Raw genomic sequence first — 17,575 nt, 5'->3', positions numbered from 1 at the left:
GCCCAGGGAGGTGGTGAATGTTCCATCCCTGGTGGCGTTCAAGGCCAGGTTGGACAGAGCCTTGGGTGCCATGGTTCAGTGTGAGGTGTCCCTGCCCATGGCAGGGGGGTTGGAAGTGGATGATCATGAAGTCCTTTCCAACCCAAGCCATTCTGTGATTCTACATACATTTTCCTAAGATCCAGCAAGGTCTCAATTTAATAAAGACCTGTAATGACTTCTGCTTTGTGGAGAGATTTTGGTGACCCACTTCCTTGTTTCCCTTCTCCCTTGTCAACTCAAACGCAGTGTTTTTGGCTTCATTTCAATATGGGCATGAAAAGGAGTAAGATGTTAGTTTTGCAGCTTGGTCCTCAGATAGGCTGGGTAATTTGTTCCTTGTCCTTAGAAAATGTGTGTGATGTTGGAGTAAAATCCATGTCTAGAATACTTCTGAAGGTCCTTTTTGTTTGGTGGTTGGTTTTTTCCAGGTACATTGTATCAGCACTGAATTTACCCCTCGTAAGCATGGAGGAGAGAAAGGAGTTCCTTTTAGGATTCAGGTTGACACTTTTAAACAGACTGAAAATGGAGAATATACAGATCATCTGCATTCAGCCAGTTGTCAAATCAAAGTTTTTAAGGTAACAGAAAACATATCCTTAATAAGTCTCCCAGAAGCTCTCATAAAGATGGGGGATACCTTTATCTTACTACTTCTGAGATCAGATTTCAATTATAAAACCATTTTCCACTTGCGTTTTTGTTCATGTAACTATCCATTTTTAGCCAAAAGGAGCAGACAGGAAACAGAAAACAGACAGAGAAAAGATGGAAAAGCGAACTGCACATGAAAAAGAAAAGTATCAGCCTTCATATGACACCACAGTTCTTACAGAGGTAACAAATTAGAATTGCATCTGCTAACCGAGGAGGAAATACATAGATACAGCATATTACTTAGCTGTAGTCTTGGAAGGGTTGGGGAAGAATTAGGTCTATACAAAGATAAGCTTTTTCTTTGTCAAACTTGTCCAGTGAACAGCAACATTCCATTTTAAGTTCTTTGTTTGGTAAACTTTCATTTAGAGACTAGATAGGTGCTTGCGTTCAACCTGAGTGTGTTTTAACACTGACGGCGCTGAACCCTAGAGCAAGTCTTTTGGTAGAGATCTAAAAACCTTGCAGCTGGAGGGGGAAAAGAAGAGGGGGGAATCTGGAGTTTAATTATCTGCCTACTTTGAGCTTCAAAGTCTCTGGTTTTGGAGGTGACTGAATGTAAGGCCAGAGCCTCAGCAGGTTTTTGTGTTTTATTTAAACATCAGTGAGTTCTACGCAGTGTTCTAAAGATTTCAGAAGTTTCTAAAAGGCTTTTAGATCTTTCCTCACTGTATAACGAAAAGAAATTGATCCAAATCTTTGGTGTTTGTCCAGATGAGGCTTGAGCCTATAATTGAAGATGCAGTTGAACATGAGCAGAAAAAGTCCAGCAAGCGGACTTTGCCAGCAGACTACGGTGATTCTCTGGCAAAGCGAGGCAGTGTAAGGGACTTCTGCTTACCTTTTCATTGTGCAAGATACCTTGTACAGTGTTAGATATAGGAGAAACTTCCATTTTGTAAAGTAAAAACATCGATTGCTGTGTATTACTATTACTTTTATGTATACCAATTACTCCATGTTTGCTTTCAGCAAAGGAATCCTTCCTAAATCTAACACTTAAACTGTTGCAGAGGGACTGTGTAACTTTTAAAAGTCAAGAGCTTTCCGTTTATGTGACTAAATGAAACAGCTTTTTGCTTTCCTGTATGTGTGTAATTAGAAGTAAGATTGGTGAAATTTAGTGTTTTGTTCCATATCTGTACTTAGATTCAATGTAAGTTGCCATGTACGTCAGTATTTTTAAAACACCATGTAGTACTGCAGATGGTTGGTCACTAGTTACTGACTTTTTCCTTTAGCCAGCTACATACTGTGCTTTAAGCAGGTTTAATGCAGTTCAGACGAGTCAGTACCTCTTCATGGTAGGTGCACACTAAGTCTGTGCCCCCACGTGAATCTCAACGCACATCCTGCACACTCCAGGATTTCTTAAATGGTGTTTCTTATTGTGAGTGCCATTGGGACCTGACATTTTCAGATGAGAAATGATTCTCCATCATCCATTTGGCAAGTTGAAATGTCAGTTAATACTGTGACTGTGGAAAACAACTGGCTGTTCTTTGAACAGGGATGATGTGCTGACCGCTCTTTCCCAGCAGTGTGCAGGCATTGACTGCCTTGACTCAGACATCAGTTTCACATTTAGGTTATAAAATACTTCAGTGTATGCCTCTTGTTTATAAACCATGTAACTGGGTGGGAGAGAAGAAGCAATGTGAAGTCAGATGGGTTCTTTGGAGGATTTGGGGGCTTTTTACACCCTGAAACTGTTAGCACTGAGCTGTCTGAATTTGCCTTCTACTGTTCTTGGCTGCTGGGGTTTTTGGTATCTTTAAGGTGTACATTTACAATTCTTTGGCAGTGCAGACATCCTTTCACTTGTTGCACATGGCCCTGGGGGAGGAGGGGTACAGGCAGGAGAAATAGGTGTTTTATCACTTTAAGACATGGCTGAAGTGTCTTCTGAAGCTGGTTCCTGGTGGGATTTGTACTTCCCCCGCCACCTCCTCTTCTCTCTCTCTCTGTTGCTGTAAGTACTTCATTCAGTGATTGTTACTTCCAGGAAGAATATAGGAAAAGGTGCTTTTAAAAGATGTGACAAATCCCTTGTCCAGAGTAGAACGAACTGTAGCCAAATGATACCTGAAACTTGTCCAACCCCCTCTTAACAATCTCCTGAAACACTTAAGCTTCCTTTAGCATTACTTTAATTGTAGCAAAGAAAGATTAGGTGAGACAGGTAGTACTGGACTTCTGTTGCCTTTCCCAAAGCACACAGTGTGTGCTTTATGTGTGTGTTTATTTCTTGACTTCTTGCTTGGGCTGAAGGGTGACCCACAGACTGTTTAGGAATAGCAACTGTGTACAGCTTTCCAGTTCTCCTGTTGTGCAGTTGACTGTTCCTGTTGGACATTTGCGCTTAATAAAACACTGGTCTGAGATCATTTTGACTTCCATTCCTGCGGGATGAAATGCTTTCAGCCTTGCTAACTTGGTATGATGTGCAGATTTAACGCACAGCCTGTTCCATCATTACAGTGATTTGTATCATGAGCAAAATTATTAGAAGTCACCAAGCCCATACAAAATGCCATGAAACACTGTTTTTGCTGTATTCTTAGTGAAACCTTACCACTATACACTCATTAAGTACTGGTTGTAACTATATTAGTTGAGTGTGTAACTTGTTTGCTTGATCTAGAAAATGTGTGATGTACAGCTTGAAGGCCAACTCCTCAGCCACCCTCTCTTGTCACCAGACAGGCTGATCTTGTGGGCCCTGTCATTATGGACAGGGGATGATGCATGTCTCTACTTTGAGCAGTTCTGTCTTCCCACTTGTAGCCATCGGAAGGTTTGGCTGTTACCAGACTTCCCTCATGCAGGGTAGATGTGCTAGTACAGTTGTCACAGAGGAGCTTAGACACAAAACCTGAAGACTTGTTTCCCTACATTTAGTATGAGGATTGACTCTGGTTTACATATGGTGTCTTTAGATAAGACGGAATCTTGTACTTAAAGTGTCTGGGGAACCGTAGCTCCGTTACAGAAGGAAAGCAGGGTTGTCTGGAGTGTATATTGCTTGACAAAGTCAAGAGTGCTGTTACTTACCCAGTGCTGCTTCCTTGGTGCCCAGAAATACTTCTCTGTAACCTTGACTTGAATTTTAGAACGTAGGTTGATCCAGTCTGTAACTCTCCTCCTTTTCAAAACTGGGTATTGTTATCTTCCTCCTACACCTCGCCTTGTATGTAGGCTGGCTTTCTTGTCCCTTGCATTTGCATCTCATTTTGTCCATAGGTGTTTTTATTTTGCCCCTCCAGTATTCAGCTGTTCTATTTGCTGGGTATGTCTCATTCTGTTTCTTTTTGTTTCTCCCCTTACCCCAGTAGGATTTCTTTGAGCTCAGCCACAATCTGATTTGGTCAGGTTGGTTTCTTACTGTGTTTCCTTTAAGAAACATTGAATTCAATATATTCTCTTGCCAATTCAATTTGTATGGGATTCTAACACAATACAAAGAGCTTGGTGAAACAAGAGTTAGTTCTTTCTACTCTGCTCCTGTCTTTTCCTAAAAACCAGAGATTGTTTTACTGTTACCATCATCCATATTTTCCTTCTCATTCATTTTCTTGAGAGTTCTATCTAGACTTTACTCTTCGGAATATATACAAACTAGAGCTGATCCAAGGAAGAAGAGGGAAAAAAAGCCACCAGATTCCTTCCCCTGCTTTGAATTTGAAAAAGCAGGCACTGTATTGTGATAGTTGGGTCTTCAGGACAGTGTCTGTAAAGACACTTCTTTCTGTCTGCAGTGTCTTGGTTGATTTTTATATTATACATATTATATAATACATCATATAATACTTACATTATAGTATAATATAGCATAGTATAGTATATCACATTATGTTGACTATGTGTGTTAAATTTATCACGTTATATAATTTTACATTATATTACATCTCAAGCTAGACTATATAAAGCTATCACTTGATTAAACTTGATCAAATGGTAATTTTTTTCAAGTAGAACTGATTACAGGGCACATGAAGGGAGGTTAGAAGACTTTGAGGTGTAGACCTTGAAATAGGTTGGAACATTGTTTTGGATATGGAAGATTGGTGCAGAAGCTAAATACTTTCAGTAAGTGACTTAAATTTGGAGTATAAAACCTTCTGGAGGCTGTGAGTTAGGAACTGCAGCTGGAGCAAAACTGGCAACATAAGGATGTAAGGAGAAACAAGTTGAAGAAATACTATATCTATGCTCCATATAGCAAATGTCAGTAGCATACAGCTTATGCAGAGTGGCTGGCTTCACATTTTGGAAATGACTACTTCTGCCTCCATAACAGATGTGCAGAAGGGTTTTGCTTTTGCACACAGCAGCTGCAGTTGTTTTGGCCAAGAACCTCGTATTTTATGCATCCAATAAGAAAGCTGTAATAAAATTTCTGCTTTGTTCTCTAAAGACGATGCTGTGTGCCCAATTTGTTCCCCAAATTAGACTTACTGTATTTTGGGGTTGTGTTTATTTGGTATGTGAATATAGTATGAAGTTTGTTGCCAAAGTTCAGTTTTACTCTATAGTAAAGCATGCATTTGGGTAGATTCAGGTAGATGGGAAGTAGGAAGAGAAATGACATCAAACAGTGGCTTAGATAACTTGAGATTTTGCAGTTTTTTAGAAGTTGGGAACATTCCCAGTTTAAATGCTACATACCCTGAACCTGAAAGTCCCACTTGGAAGGATTTCCTATCGTCCTTTTTAACTCAGTGAAGCCATTGGTCAACACTGTATACCTGCATTCATGGCCTGTAGGGAAGGATGTTGAAGATCTGTAACCAAAACAGTTTTCTCCTTTTGAAGAATGAATCAGTGTTTGGAAATAAGACACAATTTCTGCAGCACAGCTGTGTCAGTGTAGTAGTAATGGAGGGCAGTTAGTCTCGAGACACCAAAGCCACCAGCTTTGCAGATTGACCAGTATATATTCATTGCTCATTACAGGTAAAGATTTAAGACCGGTCTTTCTTCTCTTCTTTGGTGGCTTTTCACAGAGTTGGATGCTTCTGTTTGGCAGGGTGACATCTTTCTCTCCGTGTCCAGTGGCCAGGGACTTCAGTATTAGTATCATTAGCTTGCTGAATGTGCTCTGGTTAACTCAGTGTTGTGCTTAAGAGTATAAGAAACAACCTGATTGATCAGGCCACGAATCTTTGACGTCCAGTTGCCTGTTCCTGGCAGTGGCAGTTGCAGATGCTGTTTCAGGAAGGCTGTGCCTGTGATCCATTCCCCTCATAACCCTCCAGTGCCCAGAAACTTCCTGTGGGTGCTAGAAAGATGTTAGAATCCCTGCTGAATCTTTGTAGTGTTAACGCATTTGATGCCCAGGCATTTGTCTGACCCTGTTTCTGAATCCCATGGGTTTGTGAGATGCAGGACAGTTGTGCATGTGAGTGATTCCAGAGGCATAAGCAGCTCAAGCTTACTTGCTTGAAGACACTTGAAGAATACGTAGTGTTGCCTTTTTTCTCTCTTTTTTTCTTTTAATGCTAGACTTCCTTGAACCTTGTAATCTCAGTGCTCAAATACTAACTTTTCCCCTCCACAATGTGTAAAGCAGGAGAACTGCAGCAATTAGGCATGCTGCAGTAGTATTATAATTACTGCCTGTTTTCCTGTTTAACCAGCTCTTTCAGTCTCAGTGGATAGGTAGTAACATTTTTGTTGGAAGAGCACACAAGGTAAGAAAGTGTTTCTAGCAGAAGAAAGGCTTCTTGCTTTGGGATGGGATTTTCTTTACCCAGATATTTCAGATGTGCTTCTTCCTGCCTTTAAACTCAAGTTTTGTTGTGAACAACTTCAGCTGGGTTTGAAGGCCAGAATCAGTAACTGCAGTGCACACCTTGGGAATGGCTCAGAAGCTGTTCTCTGGCTGGAATGCATTCTTCCCTGCCCCTGATTTTAACAATGTTGAATGGAACCTTGTGATGGAATTGCAGCTGAGGATGTGCAGCTTGCATCTGTATGTCCTGATAAACATCTTGCCTTAAAATTTAGGGAGTGAATGGAAAAACACACCAAAGAAATGATGCTTTCCAGGTATGTCAGAAGAACAAAGTTAGAGTATGTTGAGCCTTTAAGTTATGGCTTTGGACCACATTAGGGAATGAAGGTCTCTTTTTAACTACCTGTTGTAACACAGCATCTTTGAGATGATCATTAAAATGAGTTTGAGAAGAGAAACAACAGATGGGAATATACAGAACAGGAGGAAGAGTGGGTAACACCGGTGGGTCATAGAGGAGCATGCTTTGTGTGGATTGAGCTCTTTGGGATGTAACGGGTGGCTTTGACCATGTAATCAAAGACAGTGCACAGTGCCTCGCAGACATACTGCCCTGAATCACATCTTGGGCAGCCTCTAAGCTATGCAGGACATACAAGACTTAGGGTTTTTAAACTGTATGTGCCGTGCTGGGGAGCTCAGGATCCTGCTCGGACAACCGGAGTCCAGCACAGCAATGTCGTGGACTGGTTTACAGGAGGTTGCAGCTGGTGTTGTGCTTATTTACTGTTCCCCCTGGATAGTGAAAAGGTTTTCCAACACACAGTAGCTGAAACATGTTCCCATTAATATCAGGTCTGCTTCTTCACCCACCAAACCATGCTGTGACTCGGGAAATTTCCTTACAGGGCGTTTAGCTGGTGCATGATACATGTGTCGGAAATCCTTGTTGTTTGAAGAGGCATGCTCTTAGCTTACTTGATCTTGGGCAGCTTGTTTGTCTTAAATCCCATCTGTTTGTCTCTGAACAAACCAAACTCTGTTTGGGTTTTATTCTTCTTTAAAAGCCTGGATTTGCAGTGGTGTTGCAGACACCAAATGCTGGTCTCGTTTTGAAGGGCTGAATCATGATGGTTTAAGAAAAACACCCCAAAAAACCTGACTGAATGAAACAGCTGCCTCATCATATACTTGTGGTGGCTTATATTTATATATAAAACCTCCAGTTTACCAGGCAGTTGAGGGGGCCCTCAAGAGCAGCACATGTAGGTATCAGTTTAGTCCTGCAGTTTCTCAAACTCACAGGATTACTACTGAATATTCTGAATGCATTTCATCAGGACATTAAATATGTTAAATTTATCCACAAGGTTAAATCTAGCTTCATACTTTCACCTACTGTTGCTGAGCATCTATTGTCAGGACATGATGCCTGCAGTTTAATCAGCCCTTTCACCCCTTTTAGGATGAAAAATGTTTTTCAGCAGATGGCTTGGGTTGGTTTGTGTTAAATTGAGTAATCTGGATCAGTCTTCTGTCAGTTCCACCATTAGTACCTTCACTTTGTGAACAGAAGACAGTATAAATAGGAGTCTCAATGAAAGAACAAGATAAACCAGAAGTGACTTTTACCTGGAGTATCTGCATGTTATGCGTGGGATGGAGGGAGTCTGTATTTGTAATGTCAAATCAAAACTCGCTGTGGATAAACCCCTGGCTTTCATTTAAAGAAGTGTGCCTCAGAGTAAAGCATGCTCTGGTTTGCCAAGAGAAACTTAAGCTTTAATTCTTTATCTTCAGTGCTCACCATGGCCTGATACTCCTACAACATTTGTAAACAACAGTCCCACTCCTGCTCCAGCCTTTACCTCTGCTCAGCATAACACCTACAGTGTCCCAGACAGGTAGGTTTCTTTGTGTACCCTAATTAAAGACTGTGCTTTAAAATCGTGGTGGTTCGGAGGTGCTTTCTGAGTAAATGCAGCTGCTTTCTGGTCCCAGTGGGGAATGAGGGATTGGTTTGGCTTTGCTTATTTGTTTTAGAGTTTGACATTACCCAGAGTCATTACTTCTGCTGCAGCAGTCATCTTTCTTCTGTACGTTGCTGAAAACTTCTCCTCTTGTCCTTTGCCATGTAGCAAATCCTTTACCTCTGAACTATTCAGATTTAGTTCTTGTCTATGGAAACAATTCAGCTTCTTCCAGTACAAAGTCTTCACTCCCCTCATACACAGTCAGTAGAATTTGCAAGAAGAAAAGCCAACAATAATCTTCACAAGCTTTTCAACAGCAGTTGCATTGCTAAAAGCATTTAGAATTGAGACATTAGTTAAACGACCATAACCAAACTTGGGTGAGCAAGGAATGATTTACAGTGGTGTTGTCTGGTCTGTGTACTTTGAGCTCATTCAAGTGGATTTTCAGCAAGGCTGAAGTATTTTGCTTAATAAAATCCTAATAATTCTTTTCTTTCTTCTTTCACTCTGTAGCAATTCTTCCTCCCCAAATCACCAAGGAGATGGAAGCTCTCAAGGCTCTGGAGATGTGAGTGTTTGCTTTCTGGTACTGCTCATGCCTCTATTTGTGTATTTGTGTCAGAACATTTGCTTTATACATACCCTGCTGTTGACCCTATTGTGGAGATGTTTAACTGAGGGGGGGTTGTAAATGCTTTTTCATATCCAAATTACCATCTCCAATCTTGTTTCTTACAGCAGCTTCACCCGTCAGCCACAATCCAGGAAACTCAGCAGTGGTTGCTCAAGCACAGGTTCTCTACCTACACAAGGCTCTTCTCAAATTTCTCAGGTATCCCTACTGTTAAACGTTCAGTTTGCATTAGAAGGCGTTTTCTTCTGGTTAATTTCACCCAAATTCACCCCCAGAGTGGAGCTGGGTTCTGTTTGCACCATGGCAGTTCACCGTACCATTTTAACCTTGATCACAGGACAGTGACTGCGTTTGGTGAGTCGGAGCAGCGGCTGTTGCCTGTTCCGCTGGCCTGGCTCCTGACGGCAGCAGAATGCAGTGCTCTCAAGTGCAAGATGTTGCTAACATCTGCTCCATGGTAGATCTTCCACAGGAGTTGGATTTCACTGTGGTGTATGAGGCTTTCTCTGGAGCTGCCTTAGCCACAGAAACAGCAAATCCTGTTTTGTATCTAACTGCTCCAGTGCCATGCAGCAGCAGAATTCCTTTATCTATGTGCATGTGTCTAATGAATATTCATATTTATGACTTATTTTGAATAGTCATCTTTTTATGAATATTCTTTGTTTTAGCAGAATGTCTGATTATTCTTAAATGTGACGTGTGCCAGTTGAAATGAGCATACACCTGATGTTAAAAAGTACAGGTGTTCTAACAAAATCTTCATAAAATCCTCCTGTGTGCCTCCAGGTGCTGATTTATTAAAGCTGACAAGAGAAGATCTGGTACAAATCTGTGGTCCAGCTGATGGAATTCGGCTGTATAATGCACTGAAATCCAGGTATGACCTCGGATGCGAGGCTGTGAGTGGGTTTTGTTCTGTCATTTGCTAGCACTGGGAGACCTGGGCAGCTGGAATTGGGGTGGGCCTCGATGCCTTCGTCTGTCTGAGGAACTGGCAGCAGTTGGTGTAAAAAGAGCCCTGTATACACCTCTGGGGCCTCACATTGGAGCTAAGAGGCTTTCTGAGCTTACAGGTGCAGAGTGCTAACCCAGGCAGCATCCCAGATGATGTTTCTGATTCAGAAAGGGTGTTTGTTACCACTGACCTTTGCAAGAATTGCCATTGTTACTCAGTAGTTATGTTCCAGGATTACAACAGGCAGCAGCATCCAGACAGCGCTCACTGTTGCGTTCCCTGTTGGCTTTTTGATCAGTTAAAGAAAACCCTGCAAGTGAACTGTGAGCACAGCAGATCTGCCTTTGTGGCACAGCATTTCCTGTAACCTTCCCTCTGATGTGTGGTTTCTTCCAATTGCAGGTCTGTTAGGCCCCGTCTAACAATCTATGTTTGTCAGGAGCCATTGAGGAGCCTACAACTGGAAAGACAAGATGCAGGCAATGGTGACAGCAGCAACGGTGCAATATATGGTACGTCACATCTGGGCTCCCTTAGCACCATTCCTGTGTCTTAAAACACCTAAAACAAGAGAAATGGGAAGAAAGAAGTAAGAGTACTAGTGGAGAGGCTGAATTCCTGTGTCTGGCACACAGGGAAAACGTAGGAAGGTGTAGCACTGCTGTTGTAACACTCAGGGTGAACAGAACCTTAAAACCTCTCCAGCTTAAATGGTTGATTCTCCTTCAGTCCACTGAAACCAGCAGTTACATGCTAATGAAGGAGTTCCAGACAAGGTATTAACCAGACAAATGGAGGTGCGTGAAAAAGCTATGTGCAAATTAAACACTTCAGTTCTTTCCCATTTTCTGTGCACCTGAACTAAAACTGGTAGAGCTTGGACAAGGAAAACCAGCCAAGCAGTGTACAGGCCAACAGTTTCAGTATTATAAATGGCTGTTGTTTCAACACAGACCAGAAGATAATGTTTAATTGTAAAATCCTGACAATCCTACATTTAAGAGAATGGAGTTATTTGAAATCATTCTTTTCTTGCTCTTGGCTTTGAGTGAAGAGCCATCACTCCCCAGCCAGTCAAACTCTGCACAGGCTGCTGCCATTACAGTAGTTGTATATTTTCCGTGCAAGAACTGAGGTGGAGGAGGATCCATAGAGGATTCTGTTTCTGTCAAATTGCATGTATTCCCTCTGGAAAATCTGTTTCCCATCTTCACTCTCTGGTTTGGGGTGGAAGAATGCGCAAACATGGAGCTGCTGAGGGCCTCTAGCACTGTTAAACTGTAGAACTGTAAATACAGCATCAAACTGACCAGGTGCTTTGTCTTACTGTTCCCTTTACTGTTGTATTTTCCTGCTGCCATCCTTTAGCTCTGAGATGATCTGTAGGAAATACATTGAGGCGGCTGAGAAAGGCTCTCTTTGCCACGTAACAAACCAACCAAACCAAAAGCACCTCCATCCTTACTTCGAGCAGCAGCATGGTGGTGTAAGTCACTTGTATTACCTGGCGATATGGCAGTGGTCCCTAAAGACCCACTGACCTGGTTGATGTGATACGTGGAATCTGCCTTTGGTACCAGAGCAAACGGAAGCCTTGTCAGAAAGTTGTCCTTACGGCTTCACCTTGAAAGCCAGGTCATGGCAGTTCATGCTTCTTGGTGAGAACAGAGTGAGAATAAAGATTTTTAGCTTTTAAAATGTTTTAATGCTGTTATGAACAAATTCACCTGATTTTTCCACAAAGTTCCTTGTTACCAGATAGTGCCATGCTGATGTAAATCCTCCTTTTTTCTTGCAGTTTATCATGCAATCTACTTGGAAGAAATGGCAGCCTCGGAAGTCACACGCAAGCTTGCTTTGGCATTCAATATTCCTTTGCATCAGATCAACCAGGTTTACAGACAGGGTCCCACAGGCATCCACATTCTTGTTAATGATCAGGTAATGGAAATTACATTTCCTTGACATTTTATTTATGCATGAGATCAGGTTTTTAACACTTCTCTTGTCTTTTGTAGATGGTTCAGAACTTTCAAGATGAGAGTTGTTTCTTATTCACCACAATAAAAGGTACAGTCAAAAACACAACCGTGCAGTCTATCAAGGAGCTGCCTTTAGAGCAGAACGCCGGTCCAGGAAACTCCCCAGGCAGAGGAAGGGCAGACACAGAGAAGGCTGATGTGCAAACACACCAAGATCTGCTTCCAGCAGAAATGGCAGAAACCCCCATGTGGTCAGAGGGGTGGAATCACTTTAATTGTACCTGCAGTCAACTTTGGTCATTTGGGTTTCCTATTTAAACACTGGGGCTTCAGATGAATCCCACCCTTCCTTAGTGTAGTTCTGGGAAAAGGTGCCAATAAATTGCTGTAATCTGTGGCTGAGTTTGGCTCTGTGCAAGTTTCAGTGCACAGAGAATTGGCCAGAAACTGCCCCAGCTTTGAAGACTCAGTTACAACTTGTTAATCACAACATTTTTGTTCAGCAGAAGTAGGAAAAGCCTTGTTTTCTCCTCTAGATGAGCTGTATTTTTAAAGCTGCTTCACTCAGCCTCGTAGCTTGAAATTCTGAGACTGAAATGGTTGTGTATAGTTTGTGTAGCATAAAATCTGTTCAGTGACTGTTACAGACCCATTTGTCTCGGTCGTGAAGCCTTCTGATGGTACTGCTCAATTCTAACCATAAAGCCACAGGGGCTTTTGCTTTTCTAGTTTTAAGGCTGAGCATCACAAAATCAATGACTGAAAGTATACACTAAGGTTTTTGATTGCTCTTGCAGTAGTTAACGTCATTTTGTCACAGTAAGTGTCACAGGTGAGATGGCTTTAATACGTGGTAAGAAGTGTTCAGAAATAACTGCAGACTTAAAAACTGCAGGGTTTTTAAGAAGTTATTCTTCAGGTGTTTAGTGTGAATAGCAAGCTCCTGGTACTTAGCATGTTTTGACTTTACTATTTCATAGTAGTAATGAAATACCACTACACTGAAGTGAACCACTTCTACACGGTAAAACCTAAGCCCATGCTTTGCTGATCTGGGGCTTTGGCTGGTGCATTTATGGTTATTCTATTTATGATTCTAACAACTTCTTTTTCAGCTGAAAATGGTGAAGGCTTCCATATAATTCTGAAGTGATGATGTCACACAACTGCTAGACTGATACTCCACCGCAGAATGAAGTCCTGCCTAAAGATTACAAAGATCATCCAAAACCTTAGGATCTAACATTACTGTATAAGATGTTTCATATTGAAAACACAAAATGACCTTTCTAATGAGCTGTTTGATAGGTGAACTTTCTTATCACTGCCATAGCTAAGTGTCCTCATGAGAGGTATAACGGCCATGACAGCTTACGTACAGGCATGAAAGACAATGTAAGCAAAGGTGCTTGCCCTTCCCTGAAATAAGGCAAATTATGGCCAGTAGATACAGCTTTTAGAAGCGTTTTCTATTACCTGTATCCAGTCGGAGATGAATGTAAACTTATTTTGGGGCATTTACCTTTCTGTGCCAGTTTGTCTATTCTGTGCTTGTACCTGATGCTGGTTTTATTTTTTGATGTTAGCAGAGCACATGCTAATCTGTGTGGAGATGAGTAGTTAAGCTGATAGTGATCAGGTTGTTGGGTCTTTGAGAGTCAAGCTGTCAAAACAGCTTCCCGTGTAAATTGTGTATAAGAGTGTATGTAAGAAGTGTAAATGCCAGAAGAGGGCTTTTAAGAAGCCCTAGACAGATGCAATATATGCATGCAGCAAACTGCATTATCAGTAGTACCTTATTGGAGGGATTAATATAAATCCTATGAGGTACCAAGTAATTGTGTTTTGCTTTAACGGATTTAATGGAAAAGACTTGCCTATGCATCCTTTATGTTTAGTTTCTTAGGTTCTCTGCGGAGCACTGCTGCAGTTTAACTCTTTGCTTGTGAAATTGTGGGGTTTAAAATACCGGCCGCGAGAGGTGGACGTGTCTGACTCACTGGAATTGTGCTGATGAGGGAAGAGGAGCCACAGGCACCACGGGGCTGGCGCAGCTTTCAGCAGCATCACATACACTGCTTAAGAAATACTAAACCTGCTCCATGTAACTCTCCTTCCCAGCAGGGAAAGGCCTTGCTCTAGTGGCTGTTATGGACAAGTAGTGTCTTACCTGTTCTGTTGCCCTGTCTTTGCCCTGGGAGCCGCGCTGAACCGCTGTTACATTACAGTGCCTCTGCCGTATGACCAAATAACTTTTCTTTCAGCCAGGAATCGTGCTTTCTCGCTATTTTGGGCTAGCTCTCTCTTGTGACGACGTGACACAGCGTTTCCCATGCTAGCATTCAGTTGCAGCTGGTTCGGTACTTGGAGAGGAACTTCTCCACAGGGACTGAATGACTTCGTGTCGCGGTCATTTTGTGCCTCTGGAAAGCTCCGCCGTGATCTCCGGCTTAAATGCTTAGGAACAGTTTTGCTTTTTATGCTGCAGCGTTCAGTGTGAGCAGCCGCCACCGCGTGTAAAAAAGCAACGTTGATTTTGGCATTCCCTCTTCTGTAACTGGCTCAAGTGCTTCAGCAGAAAAGCTTCCTAAAGCTGTAGCGTTCTGAAACTTTACGTTCATCCAAGCTAGAGGGGTTTGGGTTTTTCCTGTCCTTACTTTTTTCTGCACTGAAAGTAACATTTTATGTACTTCCTATAAGTTAAGTTGTTCATTTTGGGTATTGTTTGGTCCTAGCATTTTCTTGAACTGACACCATCTTTTCAGCTCCCACCCTATTCAAATCCAAATGTTTTATAGAAGCGGAAAAATCCTTGATTGGAAAGTATCCCAATATCTGATTTTCAAGACCATTGTGCACTTCAAATTGGAATTAAATTATGGCACCAGCAAATTGCTTTTGTTTTTTAATGAGATGTACACATTTCAATTTAAGTATAATAAATGTTTTTCAATAATTTTGTAAACGTGCTTTTCTTTTCCTTTACTTCCCCATTCAAGATGCTTCTGGTGTTCAGATGAGCTGCAAGACCTGCCCTAGTGGTAACAGTGGGTAAAGGTACTCACAGAAGCAAACCAGCCTGGTAGCTTATCCTGCACCTGACACACATACATTGATATTCTATTTCTGATACAAAACTGAGTTAGTTACATTTGAAATGATTGAAACAAATTCAAATGACATCAGCTGATTGTTTATTTAAGTGGCTTATACCAGAGTAGATTCCGTTTGGGTTTGTACATCTTAAATGCAATAGACTTACAGGGGTCATTATGATCTTAGAAAAAAAGATGAGCCAACAAAGGGCATTACAACTTGACGTACTGGTACTGGTGACCTTCGTGGTACAGGTGACAAGAAAATCTGCTTAAAACTCTCTGTTACAGCAGGATGTATCCTAATGGAACTTGAAGCATGATGGTAACAAGCAGCACTCCACCACTGCTGTGTAAAACAAGCTCTGACCACCTTATTTTGTAGTAGTAATCCATGTACTGCTGCACTCTAACCTGTAACTTAACCTCAAAGCTGAGGCTTCCAGTTACTGTCCTTATCTGAAACACATTCACACTTCTTTTAAAAAGTAGCTTTAAATATGTGGGGGAATTGCAGTACTACCCAGAAGTAGCTTCTCCAACTGCTTTTTAAGCCACTACTTCTATTAATCTTCAGTAAACACACAGGCCCTGAACTCTTTAAGACATACACACACACACAATCAATCTTACACAAAAAAGGTTTCTTTCTGAACTCTGTTGAGTAGTTTCTCAGATCATTAAGTTGCTTAAGATAAAAAAGTTCATCTAATCCTCTAGCACTGAAGAACTAAGGATGGCCTTAAGAGTCAATACACAGAATGTTACTATTCTTGTAATTCAGATGTTGACAGCTTCTCAAGTAACCCAGATGTGAAGAGTTTGGCTTTCTACATTTGAAAACCACAGGTTTGGTTCAACTCCTGCCTACAGCTTTATCTGCCCATCGGCTTGCTGTGCCCCAAGACCAGGTGTGACAAACAGCTGGAATTCCTTACTCCATCCAGTCATAGTTCCCATAACTGAACCTGGCTTCCATTCTTCAGCTGTAGCAAAGCATGAGTACCCTCTCTTCTAGAACAGCAGCATCTTTCCCTTACAGCCCAAGGAGGTAAGTAAGGACAGCAGGAGCAGTGCTGCAGGAAGCACCATGTGGCTGCAGCAGCCACTCAGCTCCACCCACAGCAGGTTGCTCTCCCCGTGTAAAGGCTGATGGCACTGGGTGTAAAACATGCTTCAGTGACAGGCAAGCTTTACACCAACTTAACCAAGCTCAGAAACTTGGGAAGTATCTCTATTTATACAGTTACCTAGAGGTACTACCTTACCTTTGACATTACCTATTGTGTCCCCGTGTGTAATTAAATACAAAGCTGACTCATGAAAAGGTATAAGCTGTTTGGCTGCAAGAGCTCATGATTACCTTGCGGTTTTTGGTCAACATCTGCTAAAGCTGATTTGTCTTTAAACCCGGTGCTTAATCTGTCATACATGTTACAGAACAGCAGGTTCGGTTCTGTGGTGAAACAGGCTTGAGCCCCACGTCAGGTTACACAACTTCACACCGAGAAGTGCTTACAAATGCAAATTAACTTCCAAGTTTAGTGAACTTCCACCAAGTAACTGCTAAGCTGAAAGGCCTGCACGTTTTACACAGCATTTCAGTTCTCATGCCAACAGAAGGAAGGAGTTGCTAATACAAACTGAAGCATCACCAACTTAATCCACAGCTGCACATTATGGTAAGAGTTTTACCTGGAAAAAAAACGCTTTTCTTGTCACAAAACTGGATGACCAAACACCACTGTTAGGACTGTCAGGAAACCAACTCCTTCCACTGCCTTGCAGTCCCATTCTCTTCAACATCAACAATGAAATCTGCTGTGTGGTTGCACTTACTGTCAGAGAATGATACAGCATCTGCAGAGGCGCTGTCCGCTCCCTCCTACTGATGGCGGGGGAGTTACTGGAGCAAAGTAAGCGTGGACTTTCACATGAGGTAGATGAGCCTGCGGGTGAAAAGTCTGCATTAACAATGGGAGACAAAGAAACACAACTAGTGAAAAGCAGCAGCATACCTCAACTGCTGCCAACACCCGGGCTCTCAGGTTAGCTAAAAAGGAAGCATCTGTACACTGGATACGGTCCAAGCTGTTGTAATTCTCCTGTCCCATCCAGCTAAGGCATGCTAGGACTGGGCTCTCACCTGCGCAGTGTTCCCACTTCCCAACAAGGCATGGCTCAGCCCAGAGACCTCTATCAAGCCAGACACGTGTTCTGCTGCAGGGGAGAGGGGATGCTGGCTACTGAAGCTACTGTATCCTGTCTCCCCTATTCCCTCCTTCTCTCATCCTAGGAAGCAGCATGGAATAGAACTGGGTATATGCCCTCAGTAGTCACTGTCAGGGAGCTTTCCAATTGCAAAGGTGAATCTGGGAGATGAAGCTGCAGACAAGTATAACAGCAAGGCTAAACCACTGCTCCCCCAGGGCAGGTAAACAGAGGAAAGGTTTGTGTCTGGACTTGAGGGCATAACAGCCATATAGTCTCTTCA

At 42.1% G+C, this 17,575-nt stretch overlaps 2 protein-coding genes across 9 annotated transcripts in view; one reads left to right on the top strand and one right to left on the bottom strand.

Annotated features, from left to right (window-relative positions):
* Positions 1-14,678, top strand: part of UBP1 (upstream binding protein 1) — a 47,038-nt gene extending 32,360 nt beyond the window's left edge. For 3 of the 7 annotated variants that reach the window (XM_062621885.1, XM_062621870.1, XM_062621900.1), the window contains 11 exons: positions 471-623; positions 769-879; positions 1,414-1,521; positions 8,237-8,340; positions 8,926-8,980; positions 9,151-9,244; positions 9,836-9,926; positions 10,407-10,516; positions 11,803-11,945; positions 12,023-12,074; positions 13,102-14,678. In XM_062621885.1, coding sequence (XP_062477869.1) covers positions 471-623; positions 769-879; positions 1,414-1,521; positions 8,237-8,340; positions 8,926-8,980; positions 9,151-9,244; positions 9,836-9,926; positions 10,407-10,516; positions 11,803-11,945; positions 12,023-12,074; positions 13,102-13,139 — 1,059 coding nt within the window. In that variant the 3' untranslated portion in view covers positions 13,140-14,678. The remainder of the gene's footprint in view (positions 1-470; positions 624-768; positions 880-1,413; positions 1,522-8,236; positions 8,341-8,925; positions 8,981-9,150; positions 9,245-9,835; positions 9,927-10,406; positions 10,517-11,802; positions 11,946-12,022; positions 12,075-13,101) is intronic. The other 4 variants (XM_062621893.1, XM_062621905.1, XM_062621879.1 and 1 more) reach the window with 3 other exon arrangements.
* A 485-nt stretch (positions 14,679-15,163) lies between these two features.
* The window catches only part of FBXL2 (F-box and leucine rich repeat protein 2), a 44,614-nt gene continuing 42,202 nt past the window's right edge, over positions 15,164-17,575 (bottom strand). For both annotated transcript variants that reach the window (XM_062621443.1, XM_062621453.1), the window contains one exon: positions 15,164-17,030. In XM_062621443.1, coding sequence (XP_062477427.1) covers positions 16,923-17,030 — 108 coding nt within the window. In that variant the 3' untranslated portion in view covers positions 15,164-16,922. The remainder of the gene's footprint in view (positions 17,031-17,575) is intronic.

The sequence above is a fragment of the Pezoporus occidentalis genome, unplaced genomic scaffold (assembly GCF_034315485.1).
Source record: "Pezoporus occidentalis ecotype Australia unplaced genomic scaffold, CSIRO_AGI_Poc_V1 ctg107, whole genome shotgun sequence".
In the NCBI taxonomy this organism is placed as follows: domain Eukaryota; kingdom Metazoa; phylum Chordata; class Aves; order Psittaciformes; family Psittacidae; genus Pezoporus; species Pezoporus occidentalis.
This window is presented reverse-complemented; position numbering and strand designations above follow the sequence as displayed.